The 18,641-nt window shown below is 41.6% G+C and overlaps 1 protein-coding gene across 2 annotated transcripts in view; it reads right to left on the bottom strand.

Annotated features, from left to right (window-relative positions):
• Positions 1-18,641, bottom strand: part of MFSD1 (major facilitator superfamily domain containing 1) — a 102,612-nt gene that overhangs the window by 46,921 nt on the left and 37,050 nt on the right. For both annotated transcript variants that reach the window (XM_063916146.1, XM_063916144.1), the window contains exons 2-5: positions 12,652-12,704; positions 8,459-8,571; positions 1,779-1,821; positions 714-781 (exon numbers count right to left, since the gene is read on the bottom strand). In XM_063916146.1, the coding sequence (XP_063772216.1) occupies positions 714-781; positions 1,779-1,821; positions 8,459-8,571; positions 12,652-12,704 (277 nt within the window). The remainder of the gene's footprint in view (positions 1-713; positions 782-1,778; positions 1,822-8,458; positions 8,572-12,651; positions 12,705-18,641) is intronic.

The raw sequence follows: 18,641 nt of genomic DNA, 5'->3' as shown, positions 1-18,641 counted from the left end.
GAGCGTTGTTCTTGTGCTTATATTACCTAATGTTTTTCAAACATAGGTAAAAAGGGTAATTATTTATGCGAATACTATTTAATTGGAAAGTAAATGTATGCTAATGGGCAGTATTCAATACCTGTCGGATCCTTTACAACGGAAAGTATCAGACAGGTCAGTCTTCAATTGAGCGTCCAAATCAGCCCGTCTGACTTGGCCAGCCCTATAACAAGTGCCTGGGAAGGCTGGGGAGGCAGACGTCCGGCGGGCGGGTCCTCTACTCACCCATCCCGCGCTGCTGCTGCTGCTACTGTTCAGACAATGTCAATCAGACTTTTAAAAAAGTCGGATTGATGTTGTCGGAACAGTAGCAGCAATGGAACCTGTCGGATTTGGCAGCGGAACACGTGGATCCGCAGCTAATCCAACAATTCACGTGTTTTCCGACAAGTCGGGAATTCCAGACTTGTCTGAAAAAATGGCCCGGCATTGAATAGGTCGGAACTCCTTACGACCTAAATCTGTCAGAAGCTGCTGTCTTTCTGACAAGACGGCAGCTTCCGACACTTATTGAATACACCCCAATGTCCGCAATATGACCATTCTACACATGTCCTCTTCTCGCTTGAATCTCTCTCAGTCGCCTCATTTTATCATCATCATGTATAAACAATTTTTGGGTTTATAAAGTATTAAAGGCATCAGTGAGCGCAGTTTGCCTTCTCACTCACCCAAATACAAGTCGACCAACTTCCATTAGCCAGAAAGCATTAAATAAGGCTCCTGCTGCAAATATAACCTGAAATACAAAATACAACTGAAGTCAGTAACAAAAATAGTAGTCAATTCTAGATAATAAATAATGATGCCAAAGATTTTCTGTCAAGAAACATGGAACAACTTTCTCACTACCATGCATTATAGTTTACAAGGACACTTCCACCTCTCGACATAAATGACTAGCTATGCCCCACCTGCTAAATTTTAAAAGACTGGTATCTGCCCAGCTCATGTTTCCTCCTATTCAGACCTTTATCGAATCAGCTGGTTTTAAATTTCAGCTGGTTTTAAAAAGTACAAATAATTTCTGCTGTAACTTTAAACCTGTTGAAAGTGTCATAAGCAACTATTTCCCATCTTATGGCAGAGCTATACCGACTTTCAATATTTCTTGGTAGGAACCTCAAAGATCTGTAAGCAATATTAATGAATATAGAAGACCTTGAGAAAACCTGACCTTCATATAAAACAAACCTTATGACCCACATTCAGAATCTGATTTAAACTGGAAGCCAGACCATGTTCCAATTTAAAAAAAAAAAAGTTTACTGCAGTTTTCGACTGAAATAAAATGTTTGGCTCCCTATAGCTGGGCACACACAAACAGATATATCTTCCGTTCAGTGGAATGGGCGATATATCTGTAGTGCACATACCCGATATATCGGTGAACGACATATATAGGGACAGGCGATGCGCACATACTGGCATGTCTGGCTGTGTGTATGGGCGGCCCAGAAGTAAAGTTAAAATGACCACCCAGTTGTGACATTAGGACGGACGCATCGAATGAGGCAATCCGCATGCTTACCAAATCGGGCACTATGTCTGCAGTGTGTACTCAGCCTAACAGTAGTGCGGTAACCAGAACTGAATCACAGTTATGTTTTTATTACTACTGAATGCTTTAATGTGAAGTGTTACTGCAACAATAAGCATTTAACAGTTTAAAAGACAACTAAAAAAGTTACATAAAGTAGTTGGTCTGACATCTCACATAATGGCATGGCACTTACCTGCCCAGCACACACAAACAGGCTAAATATTATAGTTCCCAACCTGGGGAGAGAATAAAAGCAAATTCATGTCATGTAAATGTCTGCTATTTTCTTTCCTTTTTTTAATATAGCTGAAAGAAAAAAAAATGATACATGAGGTGCACAATGCAAATCTTTGCAAACTAAAAATCTAATGTACTGTAAGTAAATGCCATTTTAAATCAAAACTATTACCACTAATCAGACATCTTATTCTGATATGATTTAAAGGGATCTGGTCAGGATTTAGGAATCAAGGTTAGTTTTAGGCTGCGGGAAGGTTTAGGGGGGCTTTGGGGAAACTGCATCTCAAAACACAAACTTAAAAGTTCTTTAAATAAAAAAAGGTTAGATTTTGACAATATATGCAATATATGTTACCTTTATACAAGTCACTACAAACTACTGGTCCGTTTCAAAGTAACTTCCAAACAGATGGAAGATGTATAACATATATAGTATACATGTATAGTAACATAGTATTACAAGATAAAGGGAAATTAATAATCTTTTATAAGTGTAATTTACTTTCTTTGCTTTAAAACTATTAATTAAAATTCTGGTCCAGCTTGCTGTAACTAATGTTACATGTAATGAGTGATTAAAAGTAACAGCCTTTGTTACAATTTAATTTTCTGCTTCTCTATATAGTTGATGTAAAAATGTTTCTCTTCTTTAATAAAACACTAAATATGAGCACGTTCGAATATTTACTCAAATGAAATACCATGAGTTTCTACAGTGTTTAATATTTATAAAATAGATGTTCTTGTAACTAATGTTACACACGTAACTAATGTTACACAGAGAATATAATACTACAAAAAAATGAAGAAAAAAAAATAGGATTTTAAATTACCTATCGGTAAATCCTTTTCTCGTAGTCCATAAGGGATATTGGGGGAATCTAGTAAGATGGGTATAGACGGAGTCCAAAGGAGCCGGTGCACTTTACATTTCTTCACTGGGTGTGCTGGCTCCTCCCCTCTATGCACCCTCCCACAGGCAGTTATAGGTAAAATAGTTCCCGAAGGAAAAAGGACATATATGGAGAAGGAACTTAACAACAATGGGGGTCAATCAGAGTTGATCGCACGTAGCAACTTTTTGCTGCTCGTGCGATCAACCTGACGCCGCCTATGGGGGAGTGTATTTTAGCATAGCAGGGCTGCGAATGCTTGTGCAGCCCTGCTATGCTAAAAAAATTTCAGGTAAAACAAGATCAGGGCTGCAGTTACTCACCCAGTGCGACAGATCCAGCGATGAAGGTCTCGGTCCTGAAGTCAGACATCCGCCCTCCGAACGCCTCGACACACCTGCGTTGGACTCACCACGCCTGGAAACCGGTGACTATCTGCCCCGGAACGCCTCCCGCCTGTCAGTCTTCTCGCGATCACCACTGTGATCACATTTCTCGCTGGCGGCATTGTTGCCTGGTGACGATCAACAGCGTGCGTGCGCAATGCATCCACCACGCATGCGCATTTCTGACCTGTTCGCACCGCAGAACAGATGAGTGCGAACGGGTCGGAATGACCCCCAATGAGTGGTGAGATTCACACACCAACAACATAAAACGACCAGCAACAGCTGCTAACAAAACAGCAACCGCTGAACAGGTAACCATAAAAGAGACAACCTACAGAAAAAAAGTCAACGCACTGAGGCGGGCACCCAATATCCCTTATGGATGACGAGAAAAGGATTCGTCAGTAGGTAATTAAAATCCTATTTTCTCTAGAATCCATAAGGAATATTGGAGTAACCTAGTACAATGGGGACGTCCCAAAGCTTCCAGAACGGGCGGGAAACTGCGGAGACATCTGCAGCACCGCCTGCCCAAACCGGGTATCAAACCAGTAGAACTTCACAAAGGTGTTCTTCCCTGACCAGGTAGCAGCTCGGCATAGTTGCAAGACCGAGACGCCACGGGCAGCCGCCTAGGAATACCCCACCGATCTCGTAGAGTTAGCCTTCAGAGACTGTGGAACAGGAAAGGCTGTCGACACATAAGCCTGTTGGATAATAAGCCTACTCCAATGAGCAGTAGACTGCTTAGAAGCAGAGCAACCGGTTTCCTGTGCATCATATAGCGCAAACAAGGAATCAATCTTTCTGATCTGAGCCGTTCTCTTGACATAGATCTTCAAGGCTTGCACAGCATCCAATGTCTTCCGGAGGAGCAGAAGTGCCAGAACTTGACGGAACCACAAACGTGGAACGCAAAAATGACCTTCTGCAGGAACTGCTACCTAGTCCTGAGCTCCGCTCTGACCTCGTAAAAGACCAAGTAGGGACTTTTACACGATAAGGCCCCCCATTCTGAGACATTCCTAGCAGAAGCATGGGGCAATAACATCACCGTCTTTTATAGTCAGAGGTTCAAATCAGGAGGACTGTAGAAAATCCAACACTACATTGAAATCCCAGAGTGCGGTGGGCGGCACAAAAGGAGGTTGTAGGTGAAGTACCCCTTGCAAGAAGGTCTGAACTTCATGCAACACTGCCAATTTCTTCTGGAAGAAGATCGAGTGAGCTGAAATCTGGACCTTAATGGATCCCAGACGTAAGCCCCTATCCACACCAGCCTGCAGAAAACGTCCAAAGTGGAACTCCGCAGGCGGATATGCGCGTTCCTCGCACCAAGAAACATATCTTCTCCAGATATGATAGTGTTTTGACGTCACAGGATTCCTGGCCTGAACCATGGTAGTAATAACCTTTTTGGAAAGGCCCTTGTGAGCTAGGATGTTCCGCTCAACCTCCATGCCGTCAAACGAAGTCCCCGTAAGTCCAGGTAGACTAACGGTCATTGCTGAAGAAGTTATCTTCTCAGTGGTAGAGGCCAAGGGTCTTCCACAGACAGGTCCAGAAGATCCGCGTACCACGCCCTCCGAGGTCAATCCGGGGCAATCAGAATTGCCTGGACCCCCTTGATTCCTGATTTGCTTTAGCACCCTTGGGAGCAATGGAATCGAAGGAAACAGGTAGATCAGCCAGTAAGGCCAAGGTGACATCAGTGCATCTACTGCCCTCGCCTGAGGGTCCCTGGTTCTTGAGCAAAACCAACAAAGCTTCTTGTTGAGTCGAGAAGCCATCATGTCTATTTGAGGGCAGCCCCACCGGTTGATGATCTGCTGAAACACCTGATGGTGGAGCCCCCACTCTCCCGGGGTGGAGATTGTGACGATTCAGGAAGTCCGCTTCTCAGTGGTCTACTCACGGAATAAAGATTGCGGACATTGCTTTAGCATTTGTTTCTGCCCAGAGGAGTATCTTTGACACGTCTCGCATGCAGGCCCTGCTTTTTGTCCCTACTTGCTGATTGATGTACGCCACTGCCGTGGCATTGTCCGACTGTACTTGGATCGCATGATCCCTGAGTAGAGGCCTGAAGCAGAGCACTGTAGATCTCCCAGAGTTCCAGAATGTTGATCGTAAGTAGGGCTTTATGGGCTGACCACCTGCCCTGGAACTGAGCACCCTGGCTGACAGCTCCCCATCCCCTCAGACACGCATCCATCGGGAGGAGGATCCAATTCTGAATCCCGAAACTTTGACCTTCCATTAGGTTGGAGGACTGCAGCCACCACAGGAGGGAATTCCTGGCCCGAGGTGACAGCCGTATTATCCGGTGCATCTGAAGAAGTGATCCGGACCTCTTGCTCAGGAGATCCAATTGAAATGTTCTGGCATGGAGTCTTCCATAATGTAGCGCCTCGTATGAGGCTACCATCTTCCCCAACACTCTTATGCAAAGATTGATGGATATTCGCATAGGCCGGAGGACCATTCGAACCATCTCCTGAAGTGTTCTCGCTTGGTCCTCTGCGAGGAACACTTTCTGGGCCACAGTATCCAGCAACATTCTCAGGAATAGGAGCCGCCAAGTTGGCTCCAGGTGGGACTTCTGTAAATTGAGGATCCGTCCATGGTGTGACAGAAGTTGGATAGTGCGGTCTATATGGTGCAAAAAAAGCTCCCTGGATCTTGCTTTTATCAAGAGATCGTCCAGATAAGGAACAATATTGACCCCCTAGACCCGGAGTTGGAACATCATCTTGATTTTTGACTTGGCCACTTTCAACATCAGCAATGTGTTTTAATTTGCATGTAGTAAGAGCACTTTCACTGGTGTTTTCATATAATTTCACAACAAATTCCTTGACAGGAACCACATGGGGGCCTTTACCAGGATTTGATTCATGATAATTCCATCAAACTGAAATGTGCTCGGCTCCCTATTGGAAGTAGCCCGAAGCGTGGCGAGCAAAGTAAGGCCATAAGGGGACGTGTACGTATTGATGGTGGTCACATACACATGGCATATACAATACTTGACCTAAAAAAAAAAAAAAATAGAGAATCCAACAATCGTGAACTATTTAAAAAATAACTGTTTTCTTAAGCCCGTTGTATTTTCATACTCAATGCGTTATACCCCTAGTAGGTTTCTAAAAGAGGACAAAGTACTAGATAATAACATTTATGTAGTGTAGGATATTGACATAAACACACATGTAAAGTTAATTACCATGTATAAGATAAATTATTTTAATTAACGCTATCAAACATTGAGGTATTTGGTTAGAGGTCCAGAATCCTTATAAAACGTATTGTATCTAAAAAGTACATATCATACAAAGCTAAAGGAAATGTATTAGTTATACTGATGTTTACCTTCAACATTCAGCTCCAGACACTGATTGCTCTTGCATGTGATCACATGTGGTCAAGCCCATTTACTAATACTAACATCCACCCATGATAAACTGTGGCACTCCCATTTGCAATGTAGGAAAATCAAGCATTAAATTACATCACTTATCAACAGTTTCTTTTTTAGAACTGTTAACTTACATAATGTGCTCTACTTAATGTAGATACCAGCATTATATTTACGATTAATGTTACATCATGTATAACCTAATTTGTGGGACACAGAAAATATTGAAGAAATTTAATTTTTTACAAAATTTGTCCTACTGCTCCCTGGTATCCACCACCAAGTGGTTACTTGCAGAATCGGGTATTAAATTTACCAAGTGAATGTGGGGCACAAGTGGGGGAGGGGATGGGGAATCACGTCACACCATCAGATCGCTCTATCACAACTTTTATTTTCTTCAGGGAAGATTCTGTCAAAGAGCCCTATAAACGTATGTTTTATTGGCCTTTAAAGGAAATCTTACAATAATCTATTAGCTATAAAAGAGGATACATCTGAGGAGCTGTGTTATCAACCCCTCATCCAATTTCCCTAAGTTGTAAATGCAAGATACTTCCTTTGCCAAGAGCACCGTTCATATGCAGTTCGTTTATGCAGCTTTGGGAGAACCAAAGCTCTCCATTGAGGTCCAGCAGCACGGGCGTTGCCCCTACCAAGCTCAACCACTGCCCTAATGATTTTTTCTTGAAAGCGGTACTGTCACTGCTGTGTGCCCAGCAGGACTCCGGAGCCAGGTTCATACTACAGCGAGGTACTGAGTCTGCATTGTCCACATTTCCTCCATGCTAGGTGCAAGTGGGGCAGAGGAGATATTACAGCACTAAGGTAGGTGAGCTCAGTGCTCCCTCTGTACCCAGTCACACTACAGTTCCTTTGGTCCAGTTCACAACGGAGTACTGTGGCCTTACACAGCCCTCACCAGTACCAACCACTTAAGATTCAGAATCTGGGCAGAACTATCACCTGGATGGACCATCTTACCAGCTAGCCAGGTGTCAGGACAACAGAGCACATTTGGCCATATCCTTTCCAACAGAACCTACCAGGATACTGTAGTGTGAGCCCCAAGGTGGAGTTTTCAGGTCTGTTAGCAAACCAAAAAAGCATGCAACTGGGCAAAACCATGTTGCACTGCAGGTGGGGCAGATATAACACATGCAGAGAGAGTTAGATTGGGTGGGTTATATTGTTTCTGTGCAGGGTAAATACTGGCTGCTTATATTTTTAACACTGCAATTTAGGTTTCAGTTTGAACACACCCCACCCAAATCTAAAACTCTTTGCACATGTTACACCTACCCCATCAGTGCAAATTTGTTGTGCCCAGTTGCTTGCTTTATTGTTTGCTAACAAACCTGAATAAGGCCACAAGTTTCCTTGAGTCCAGCTGCACCACCAACACATAAAGACAAGGTAATTCTAAATCCATGAACTTCTATTTACAGGACATAGACATTACGAACCACCAGCTTTGGTTCACTTTCTTCTGACAGTGACTGCGACTAAATGCTTATGGCAGCTTGGCTATACTTCTACCATACTATTGGTTTGACCGGTAATCCGCTTATCAGCTTATTAACTTGCACAGCACACATCTGCCTGCATTTATGTATTAAGACTTTAATATCTTTGATTATTATTTTTTTGGTGTTGTTTATATACCAAATGAGTTTTATTTTGTATATGGACAGACTTGCCAATATATTTATTTCTATATATTTTTTAAATACATAATCCTTTTATGTTTTAACCGGTTACTACTTTATCTGTGTGCATAGTTATTTGTTGTTCATTAGCTGTGTATAAACATGTATTTTACAGTTTATTCGTAAAAGCTATTGTGTCCTACAATAGCGCTTGCTCCCCTTTTTCTTTTAAGAGCAAGTAATGCAGCTTATTTTTTTACAGAAAACATTTTCATCTAACATACCGAATTCCAAACAGCCGGTCAATGAGAAATCCTCCAAAGAAGCAAAGCACTACATTAGGCCAGGAATAAAACGCATACAGCTGCATGAAGTTTGCTGTATTCACCTTCATGTCCTGTAGAGAACAAGTGTTATTAGTATGTAATAGTAGTAAGATGTGAAGTGATAAGGCAGGAAAACTTAGGAAAAGATAGCTAAAATATGTATGTATGTATGTATGTATGTATGTATGTATGTATGTATGTATGTATGTATGTACACACATTATATATATATATATATATATATATATATATATATATATATATATACACACACACACACACATACATACATATATATACACATATATACACATACATATATACACATACATATATACATGCATACATACATACATACATACATACATGCAGGCTAATCGATTGGGTTCCACCATTAAGCCACGGTGGCGATCGTACCCTAGCTCTACGCCAAAGGGAGAGCTTCTGGATTGCTCACCTCAATACGGTCTCCCCTAAAGGCCTCAATGAACATGCTGCCATGAATGCATTTTTGTGAATTCATTGGCATATACTCTAATAGGTGTTCACATTGGGATAAACCTGCGGGATTCTGTGGTCCTATGGAGTTAACCTGACCAAGAAAAAATGTTTAATGTGTGAGTGTTACAGTTTGAGACATAACCTGAGAACCTCTGCCAAGGTATTTTTTCACGTATAAATGAAATTGAGCTTCTTAATATGTATTAACTAATTGCGTGTCCATTGAACATTGATAGTATCAATTATGGAGAAAGATTACTCACATGAAGGTAATATTAGCTTTGGAGGTTTCAGTTAATGGTCTCATACTGTATCACATTAAGTTTATTTTTTTGTTGGATGTATATGTTTTTTGTAATATGTCTGTACACAGTGACCACTGCGTCCCCTTGATTATTTAAGGTGTGATCATGTCTCTGAACAAGTAACCTCTTGTGTGACCAATTCTTATATTTCCTATTGGAGTGGATGTATCCTCCATTCCAGTGTGTATGTTTACCTGTTTCCCCTCTTGCGTTAACAGAGGACCGTCTGTTAGCAACATGAATCAGCCGTCTGAACCTGTTTGGCCACCGTAGAAACTGGAGCGCACGGCGCTTCCGGTTTCCGACTTCCGGGTCGTGGAACGCATTTGCGTTCCACCGAAAACGCGATCGTTGTCTCAATCATTTCGGCTGTATATTTGACAGCGGGATAGGCCTTTAGATACTAGGGAGGTCAGATATAGGCTATTGAGGACGGCAGCCTTAACAGGCGTGATCTCTGTACAGCATGAGAGCGGTTAGAGAGGTTTGGTAGGGTGCACCATTCACCTCCGGTGTAAAGGGTATTTAAGGACAGCCCATCGGCTTCCATGCTGTGTGGCTGTAGAGGTGGTGAGGACTCGATCACCATCGGTGAGTACTGTAGTTTTTGTACCCTTGGTAAGACAGTAACTGTATTATTGGTCTCCAATAGATTGAGATGTTGGCTTATTGTGTGTCTGTTTACAGTGATTATTCTGGTTGCCTAAGCCGTCTCATGAGAGTGAACTCTAACATAATAGTAAGTACTAAGGTTTATGTTCACCCATTGGTGAAAATGCACACACACATGGATTATATATACATGTTAGTGTGTTGGAGTGCCTTTACAGATATATGCATTGATTTATCTATCTACAGAAACTCTACTTGAATATGGCCTTATTAACCCTACAGCCCTGGTATTGTCTGAACCTGACATATTGATTAATCTGAGTAAGTGCACAGGGCCAGTGACATTATGAAGCTAGTTTTTACCTATTTCATAGGTTGTTTATACCTGGTATCTGAGCACGGTGTGATATATATCCTTGGTGTAGGTTTGCTTACACACGGTAATTATCTATAGAGACACTGGTCAATACTTATGATTCACTTTGGTGATTAATGAATCTTTTTTGATAATTGACCAAGAGGGGCGTGGTGGTCCACTGATGTTTTATTTGTTTGTTTCCTTATTGTATTTTGTTTCTTTACTGTATGTATATTTGTGTGTTTTACTCTGTGTTTTTTCAGTAATCAATATATGATGCTCTCATAAACTGGAAGCTTATCTTGATAAAGATCCTAAACTGAGGATCGAAACGTCGATTAAATAAGCCTAAATTTGACTGCAATAAAGCTATTGTGAAAGATGAACTTGTGAGAAATTATTTAACTGGAAGAGTGCACCTCCACACTGTTGGACTTCTGTTTAAATATTGTGGGTCTACCATTTCTATGGAGATCTCCACTAGGAGCACCCCACCGTTGTCTTAAAACTTTGATGTGAGTGCAGGAATATACTTGTCACACATATTATATATATATATATATATATATATATATATATATATATATATATATATATATATATATATATATATATATATATATATATATACACATATACATATACATACACACACCCATGTGGTTTGAAACAAACCAGAAGAGAAATACGCCCACACTCAGGTGCATGGAAATATTAATGTCATATGTATACAAAACAGAAAAATGTCTGCCATCGGAGCGAACAATAATATACTACAATTGTGTGTGTCTAGCGAATAAAAGCATTGGGATTTTGTTTATATTTTCAACAAACCATTTAAGCTAGCAGCCCATCGTCAGGGGACCTCAATTCTCTGCAAGGCCATACATTAGCATATACTGTATGCCCAGCACACCCAGGGCAGAATTAAGCCTTTCTGGGGCCCGGGGCACTTAAATAAGAACTGCACTCCCGCCTGTTCCCACTGTGTCAGTGCATGTCCTATATATCTATATTGCCTTTCCCCCTCCCAGCAACTCATCACCTCTTCTCCTTATATACTAGGAATATATTTAATGACCCGCCTCACCCCCACCCCTTATACATATTTAATGATCAATCACAATCCATAACTATTTAGTGATCCACCCCAGACACACCTTATATATTTTATAAACTTCTCTCATCCACACCTTACAATATATATTTATCTTCTCACCCCCTTATCTGTATATTCCTGAACAGCCCCCATTACATCCACTGGAGGCTGCAGGAATGTGACAGGAGAAATAAAAATGCAGAGAAATAAAAGATTTCGCCACACTTTTCATGTAACTAAGTAGAACACAAAAGTAAGGCTTACACCAGCAAAAATGCTGAAGAAAAGCCATATTTTGTCTATTACATAGACCCCTATATCTCTGTGCACTTTGTAAATCTGCCCCAATGGCAGTGCAACATGGTTTTGTAAAGGTGCAAAGTCACTAGCTCTTTTTAGCGCTTCTCCCAAGTCAGAATCAGCCCCAGTGTCACACAGGCTTGTGCTGCATAAATGCAGTGTGGCTTGGTGGATCCATACATATGGCATCACAGCTGGTTGGGTTTGATTTTCTGGTGTTTGGGATGCCGGCGGTCAGAATACCGACCACAGCATCCCGATGTTTGGAATCCCGACAGAGAAAGGTTAGTATACTTACCTTCCCCCCCGGCCCCTTAACCCACCCTCCCTGCAGCCTAACATAACCCCCAGGTGCATTGCTCAACCCTAAACCTTTCGCCCGGGCAGCTGTCGGTTCATTCGGCTGTCGGGATTCCAGCACCGGTATGGTGAACCTATTCCCATCACAGCGACTGGAATGACTCTTTTGGGACCTGCATCAGATCCCATTACGACCATTTCCTACAGATCAGGGAGAAGGAGGAGTGCTTACCTGTCTGTAAAGTAGAGTGCAGGAAAAACTACTTTTTAAACAGAGTTGCTTTAAAATATCAGGTTAACACTGAGCAATGCATTTTATCTACTTGCGTCATATATGAATATTAAAACTGTAGGTTTAGTTCTTATATAAACCTCTAAGGAGGAGGAAATCTGCTCTTAGAAACATTGTTTCTTAACAGGGATGTTTATTGATCCCCATTATTAAATAGGGATTTGGGGAGCAAAGTATAAGGAGGAATCGGGGTGGAACTAAGGATATTAAGAAATAAATTAATAGTTCAACTTCCTCCACAACATTTCAGATTTTTAAAGCAGTGTATTAAGTAACACAACTACTATAAAAACAGCACAAAGCCATACTTCTAGGAAATTATAAAAATATGTATAACAATGTTCTAAAAATGAATGGCATTTAAAATGTATGTTGAACACTTACCAATTGCACCTGAGTTTGCAGTGCTGCTGGGTTGTCATAGCAGAAATAGCTGCCTGTAAGAAAATATAAATTAGTAAACACAACTAGCAATCGTAAAAGAGGGAGAAAAACCCCACCAAAAAATAAATGAATATATATATATATATATATATATATATATATATATATATATATATATATATATATATATATATATATTAGAGTTCCAGAAAGAAACAGCGGCACTCGAGGGTTTAGTGAAAAATGCAAAATGTATTCAAAAGAAGTTACAAGAAGCCGACGTTTCGGGGCTCACATGCCCCTTTGTCAAGGTGTATAACAGTGTGTGGGTGTATGTGCTTACCTTATATCCCCGTGGAGTCCATCAGTGTGCAGGTGTGTGGCCGGAGACGCGATGCAGCCGCCGAACTTCCGGTCGTAACCGAGTGACGTCATGGAGAGTGCGCCCGTTGCTATAGTGACTGGGACGCCAAATGCCGTTGACTGTAGCGGTGACCTAACTGGTGACAGTGCCAGGTGAATGTAAAGTGTGAGTGCAAGTTGCTGGAAACCTTGGCACCTGGAAAACCTAACACCTCCGTGGGGCATAATGTGACCCGGGTGCGGGGGGACGGGATGTTACGTGGGAAGTGGCAGAAGACGACGGGAACAGAAGTCGTTCACTGCCGGCACATCGAACAGCGACAGCGAAAGTGCCTTCCTGGACTCAGATGGGTCATCTAGGGTACAGCCGGTCCCTTTAGGGACACCTGCGGCTACCCCAGTGGAACCAGGCAGAAGAGGACGCCCACCCGCAGGGGCAAGCAGTGCGCGCGAATTAAAAGCGCGCGCAGCCAAAAAGAATCCCTAATCTTCAACCTGTCCAGCAGATCCTTCTCGGATATAGAACTGAGAGTTCTGGAGAAGGGCCTTTCTTTCGTGCCCACCAACCCATTCAACAAGTTCCAGTGGCAAGTTGACCTGCACCGTTTCTCGCGTAAGCTGAGACTGCAAGAATTTTTCCAAAACTCCAACCCCCAGGACTCACCAAGTGATTCGTTCTGTGACAGATTCTACCAGACACGGCATAGATCCACTTTTGATCCCCCGTCAACCAATCCTTCCATACAAGCATTCACCAGACTCTTGGATGACTCGGTCGTCAAATACACAGCGGCGACACCTGTAGTACATCGTAACCTTTCCAAGGCTGAACAAGCAGCCCTCAAACAGCTGGGGGCATACCGAGATGTAATCTTCCGTCCTGCGGACAAGGGAGGGGGATTGGTCATCCTTAACCTCTCCGATTACATCAAAGAAATAGAGGGACAACTGTGAGCCTGAGACGTATGAGGAACTGTCTCACGACCCTACTTCTGAGTACCAGCAGGAGCTGGAGCATCTTCTCGACCAGGCCAAATCCAACGGACTACTATCAGGAAAACTGTGTGAGGCACTCAAGCAGGACCATCCACTTGTACCCCTCTTCTTTGTGGTACCCAAAATTCATAAGAACGCCACGTCCCCACCTGGCAGACCAATTATCGCTGCTAGAGAGTCTATTTTCCAGCCCATCTCCACATTTTTAGATGGGATCCTGCAACCGTTGATCGTCAAACATCATAATTACATCAAAGACACCACCAGTTTCCTGGAGCGGATCAATAACATCGGGCAAGTTCCTCCAGGGACATTAATGTGTGTGATAGACGTGAAGAGCCTTTACACCAGCATCCCTCACCAAGAGGGTCTGCAAGTTATGCACGATTTTCTCACAACGGAGAAGATGGACACCCTTGACATCGGGCTTTTTATGCAACTTCTTTCACTGACCCTGAAAAGGAACTTCATGTTCAATGGCAGATTCTTCCGACAGAGAACAGGATGTGCGATGGGGAGCAATGTCTCCCCATCATTCGCCAACGTCTTCATGTTCCAGGAGGAGCAGGCGGTGTTCTTTGACAACCAAGCCGTAGCGCAGCATATCCGGATGTTCGTCAGATATATAGACGACTTGTTCTTACTCTGGACAGGAGACATGACACAATTTGAACAACTCATAGAGGAAGCCAATAACAGACCATCTACAATCAAGTACACCTATACCATCAGCAGCGAGTCCGTGAATTACTTAGACGTCAAGATAACAGTCAAGGACGGCACTTTAACTACCAGCTTGTTCTCAAAACCAACGGACAAGAATGTCTTACTGAGGGCCAACAGCCACCATCCGAGACCCCTCAAAGAGGGACTCCCTAGATCACAGATGATCAGGGCATCCAGGATCATCAGCGACCGCTCTAGTCTGGACCAAGAATTGGAAGCCATGGTCGATAAGTTCACACAACGGGGATACGACTACCATAAATTACAGACACAGAAAAAAGAGATTATGGCCATACCGAGGGAAACCTTACTGACGCCCACAGCTCGCAAGAATAAAGCGGTCATACCTTTTGTAAACCAGTTTAGCACAGCGAGCCCAGTAATCCAGAGAGCGGCCAGAGCCCTGTGGCCCATAGTGGCCTCAGACACAAAACTTCCAGTGTTCAGAGAAAAGCGCCCTATGTTATGCTTCACTAGAGGCAAAAGCATAAGGGACATCATCGTTCACTCGGATGTCACGGGGTTCCAAAATGAGGTACAACGACCTTCCACTTTCCTCACCAAGGCCCCTGGATGCTACAGGTGCCCCAAGTGTACCACTTGCAACAACATGACCACAGGGTCATTCTTCAAACACCCTCATAAAGAAAGGACTTACCAGATTAGACATGTGGTGACATGCACGACCACACACATCGTGTACATACTCACCTGCCCGTGCCATCTAGTATATGTGGGCAAGTCCATCAGAACTTTCAGAGAAAGGATGGCTCTTCACAGGTCCGCCATTAAGCAGGCTCTCACGGGCAAACCCTCCGAACAACCTGTGGCCAGACACTTTGCGCTGATGGGACATTCGCTGAACGATTTAAAACATCAGATCATCGATCACGTGCCCCGCAGCATCCGAGGTGGAGACAGAGATCGAAGATTACTGCACATCGAATCCAAATGGATCTTCGAACTGGGCACCATCAGCCCTGGAGGGCTGAACGAGAAATTCTCCTGGAATGTATTTTTATAATCCAGCGATATAATGTCCCACATTGCATTGCATGCCAGCCTGGCCACTCATTGCACGACCACATCGGATCACCCATCCATTCTCTGCTTGCCACCCACACGAGCAAAAAAAGGGTTTTTTGAGAGTGTATAAACACCCTCACTCCTGGTGCACATTGATTGGGTAAAATTGAAAAAAAGCAATACAACAGCTGCAAGCACTGGGGGACTGCTGGTTCCCCCAAAAGGACAAAAATGAAAATATACAAAAGTGCTGCGCTTGAAGTAAGCTAAATTAATTGGTAAAATAAAATATATATAGAAAAGTGTATAGGTGTCTGCTTTAATCAATTGGCAACTCACACGGAACTTGCTAATATAAACAAATTTAATAACACACACAGAATAAAAATAAAAAATGGACACAGATGATTAAAACAAATGTTTAAAAAACATAGCTCGAGCACACTGATAGATTTGCTAGATAAATCACTGAAATGAAAGGATTGGAAATAGTGTCACTTCAATGTTGCCACATAGACCTGTTTGCGGTCTCTTTGTATCAATAGAAACTGATGAACAACAGTTAATACAGCCTATTGGAGAAAAGGTGAACAGAGCTCTCGTACCTCTAAGCTACTGGCGTCCCAGTGCAGAGGAAAAGCCGCTGGTTATAATTACCCGCCCTGCGGGAAGATGCAGTATCGCGGCACAAGAGGTACCGGAGCAGCTACCGTGCGTCCGCCGCTGGCACTAGCAAAGTGCAGGTGAAGATATTGGCAAGCCGGTAATGGTGCTGCAATGATACGCTGAGCTGGCGTTCCGGTGAAATGTTCTCCACGGCTGATTGGCAAGTTCAATTAACACCGCTGCGGGTGAAGGTAACTGGCAACACTCAGTGCGTCTGTGAGCTGAACGAAGGAGTGACGTCAACGCGTTTCGTCCCGTGTCCCGGGACTTCCTCAAGACGATGGGGCTCACAATGTGGTGGCCCGTATTTAACTCCTCAAAAGGACTCGCCTCTATACTCATTAGGGGCCCTGGTGTGCGTACTTAATTGATTGATAAGATTAGGTAAAACACTATGTGCAAATAGCCAAAAAACAAGCAAGTTCCGCCTGATTATCATGATCAGTTCAATTAACTCAATATAAATTGATAATCGTAATACTATATGATAAGTTAGAAAAACAGATATCAAATAGAGTTAATAGAAAGATGGTAAAATGATCATTAAATTAACCAAGATAAAACTTTCTTAGGAGCGTAATTATATCGATGGTCAATTTAATAATAAGTGGGTAACATAATATTCCCATTAAACTGAACTGCTCTTACTCTATACTGGTTAAGAGATGCGCTTCAGTAGCAATAACCTAGATTCAATTAGTATTCCCTATAGACGACATGTAATATTTTTCTATGTATATAGAGAGTGAGACAAAGTAAGGAACAGAAAAAAATATATAATTTTATTTTTATTTTATTTTATTTTATTCCATTTTATTTTATTTTATTTTGTTTTATTTATGTTTGTATAGATACTGAAATATAAAAATATATAATATACATATATATACTGATAAACACATGTACACACATGCACATATGTACATATGTATAAACATGAATTCTAAATAAACCCACCCACACATTTCTGATGTTACTAATTCATATTTGTAGGGTATAGAAATTAAACCATCCAATAATTCAGGTAATATTGTTATGTTGATTGTAAACTAGAATAAATGCAATATAATCGAATTAAACCCTCTAGCAAAAACTAACTAGTTAGAATCCAACCAGAGTAATTAATCGATACATGAATAATCGATAGCTTCATTTAACCCTCTAGGGTTAAGAGTATCGAGTTTAAAAATCCATGCGGATTCACCCAAACAAAGCTGTTTAAATCTATTTCCTCCTCTTTTTGTTTGGCTGAACTGTTCGACTCCCATCACAGATAGACCATTGGGGTCTCCATTGTGACATTTGGCAAAATGTCGAGAGACACTATGTTTGAAGGATTTATTGAGAATATTGCACCTATGTTCCCTAAAGCGAGTTTTTATGGATCTAATGGTCCTGCCAACATATTGTAGTTGGCAGGGACATTGGAGGACATACACAGAGTATGTAGACTCGCAATTAAGAAATTGTTTAATTGGGAAACTCACTCCGTTACTCGTGGAGGTGACCTTAGTTAACCTGTTTCTCATGTAACTACAAGTCAAACAGACAGATTTATTGCATTTAAAATTGCCTATGGGCCTATTGGGGAGCCAAGAGTTGAAAATAGCTTCATTACTCTTGGAGGATTTTTCAGATCTTAAATCACTGGGAGCTAGTATGTTACCAAGGCTGATATTCTTCTTATAAATCATCCTTGGTTTAGAACCAATGGAATTACTTAGTATGGGGTCTTGTTTCAGAATATCGAAATTGGTGTTAACAATTTTCTTAATTCTATTTGATTTGGAATTGAATAGTTAGTTTTTGCTAGAGGGTTTAATTCGATTATATTGCATTTATTCTAGTTTACAATCAACATAACAATATTACCTGAATTATTGGATGGTTTAATTTCTATACCCTACAAATATGAATTAGTAACATCAGAAATGTGTGGGTGGGTTTATTTAGAATTCATGTTTATACATATGTACATGTGTGTACATGTGTTTATCAGTATATATATGTATATTATATATTTTTATATTTCAGTATCTATACAAACATAAATAAAACAAAATAAAATAAAATAAAATGGAATAAAATAAAATAAAAATAAAATTATATATTTTTTTCTGTTCCTTACTTTGTCTCACTCTCTATATACATAGAAAAATATTACATGTCGTCTATAGGGAATACTAATTGAATCTAGGTTATTGCTACTGAAG

Source organism: Pseudophryne corroboree, chromosome 4 (genome assembly GCF_028390025.1).
Source record: "Pseudophryne corroboree isolate aPseCor3 chromosome 4, aPseCor3.hap2, whole genome shotgun sequence".
NCBI lineage: Eukaryota > Metazoa > Chordata > Amphibia > Anura > Myobatrachidae > Pseudophryne > Pseudophryne corroboree.
This window is presented reverse-complemented; position numbering and strand designations above follow the sequence as displayed.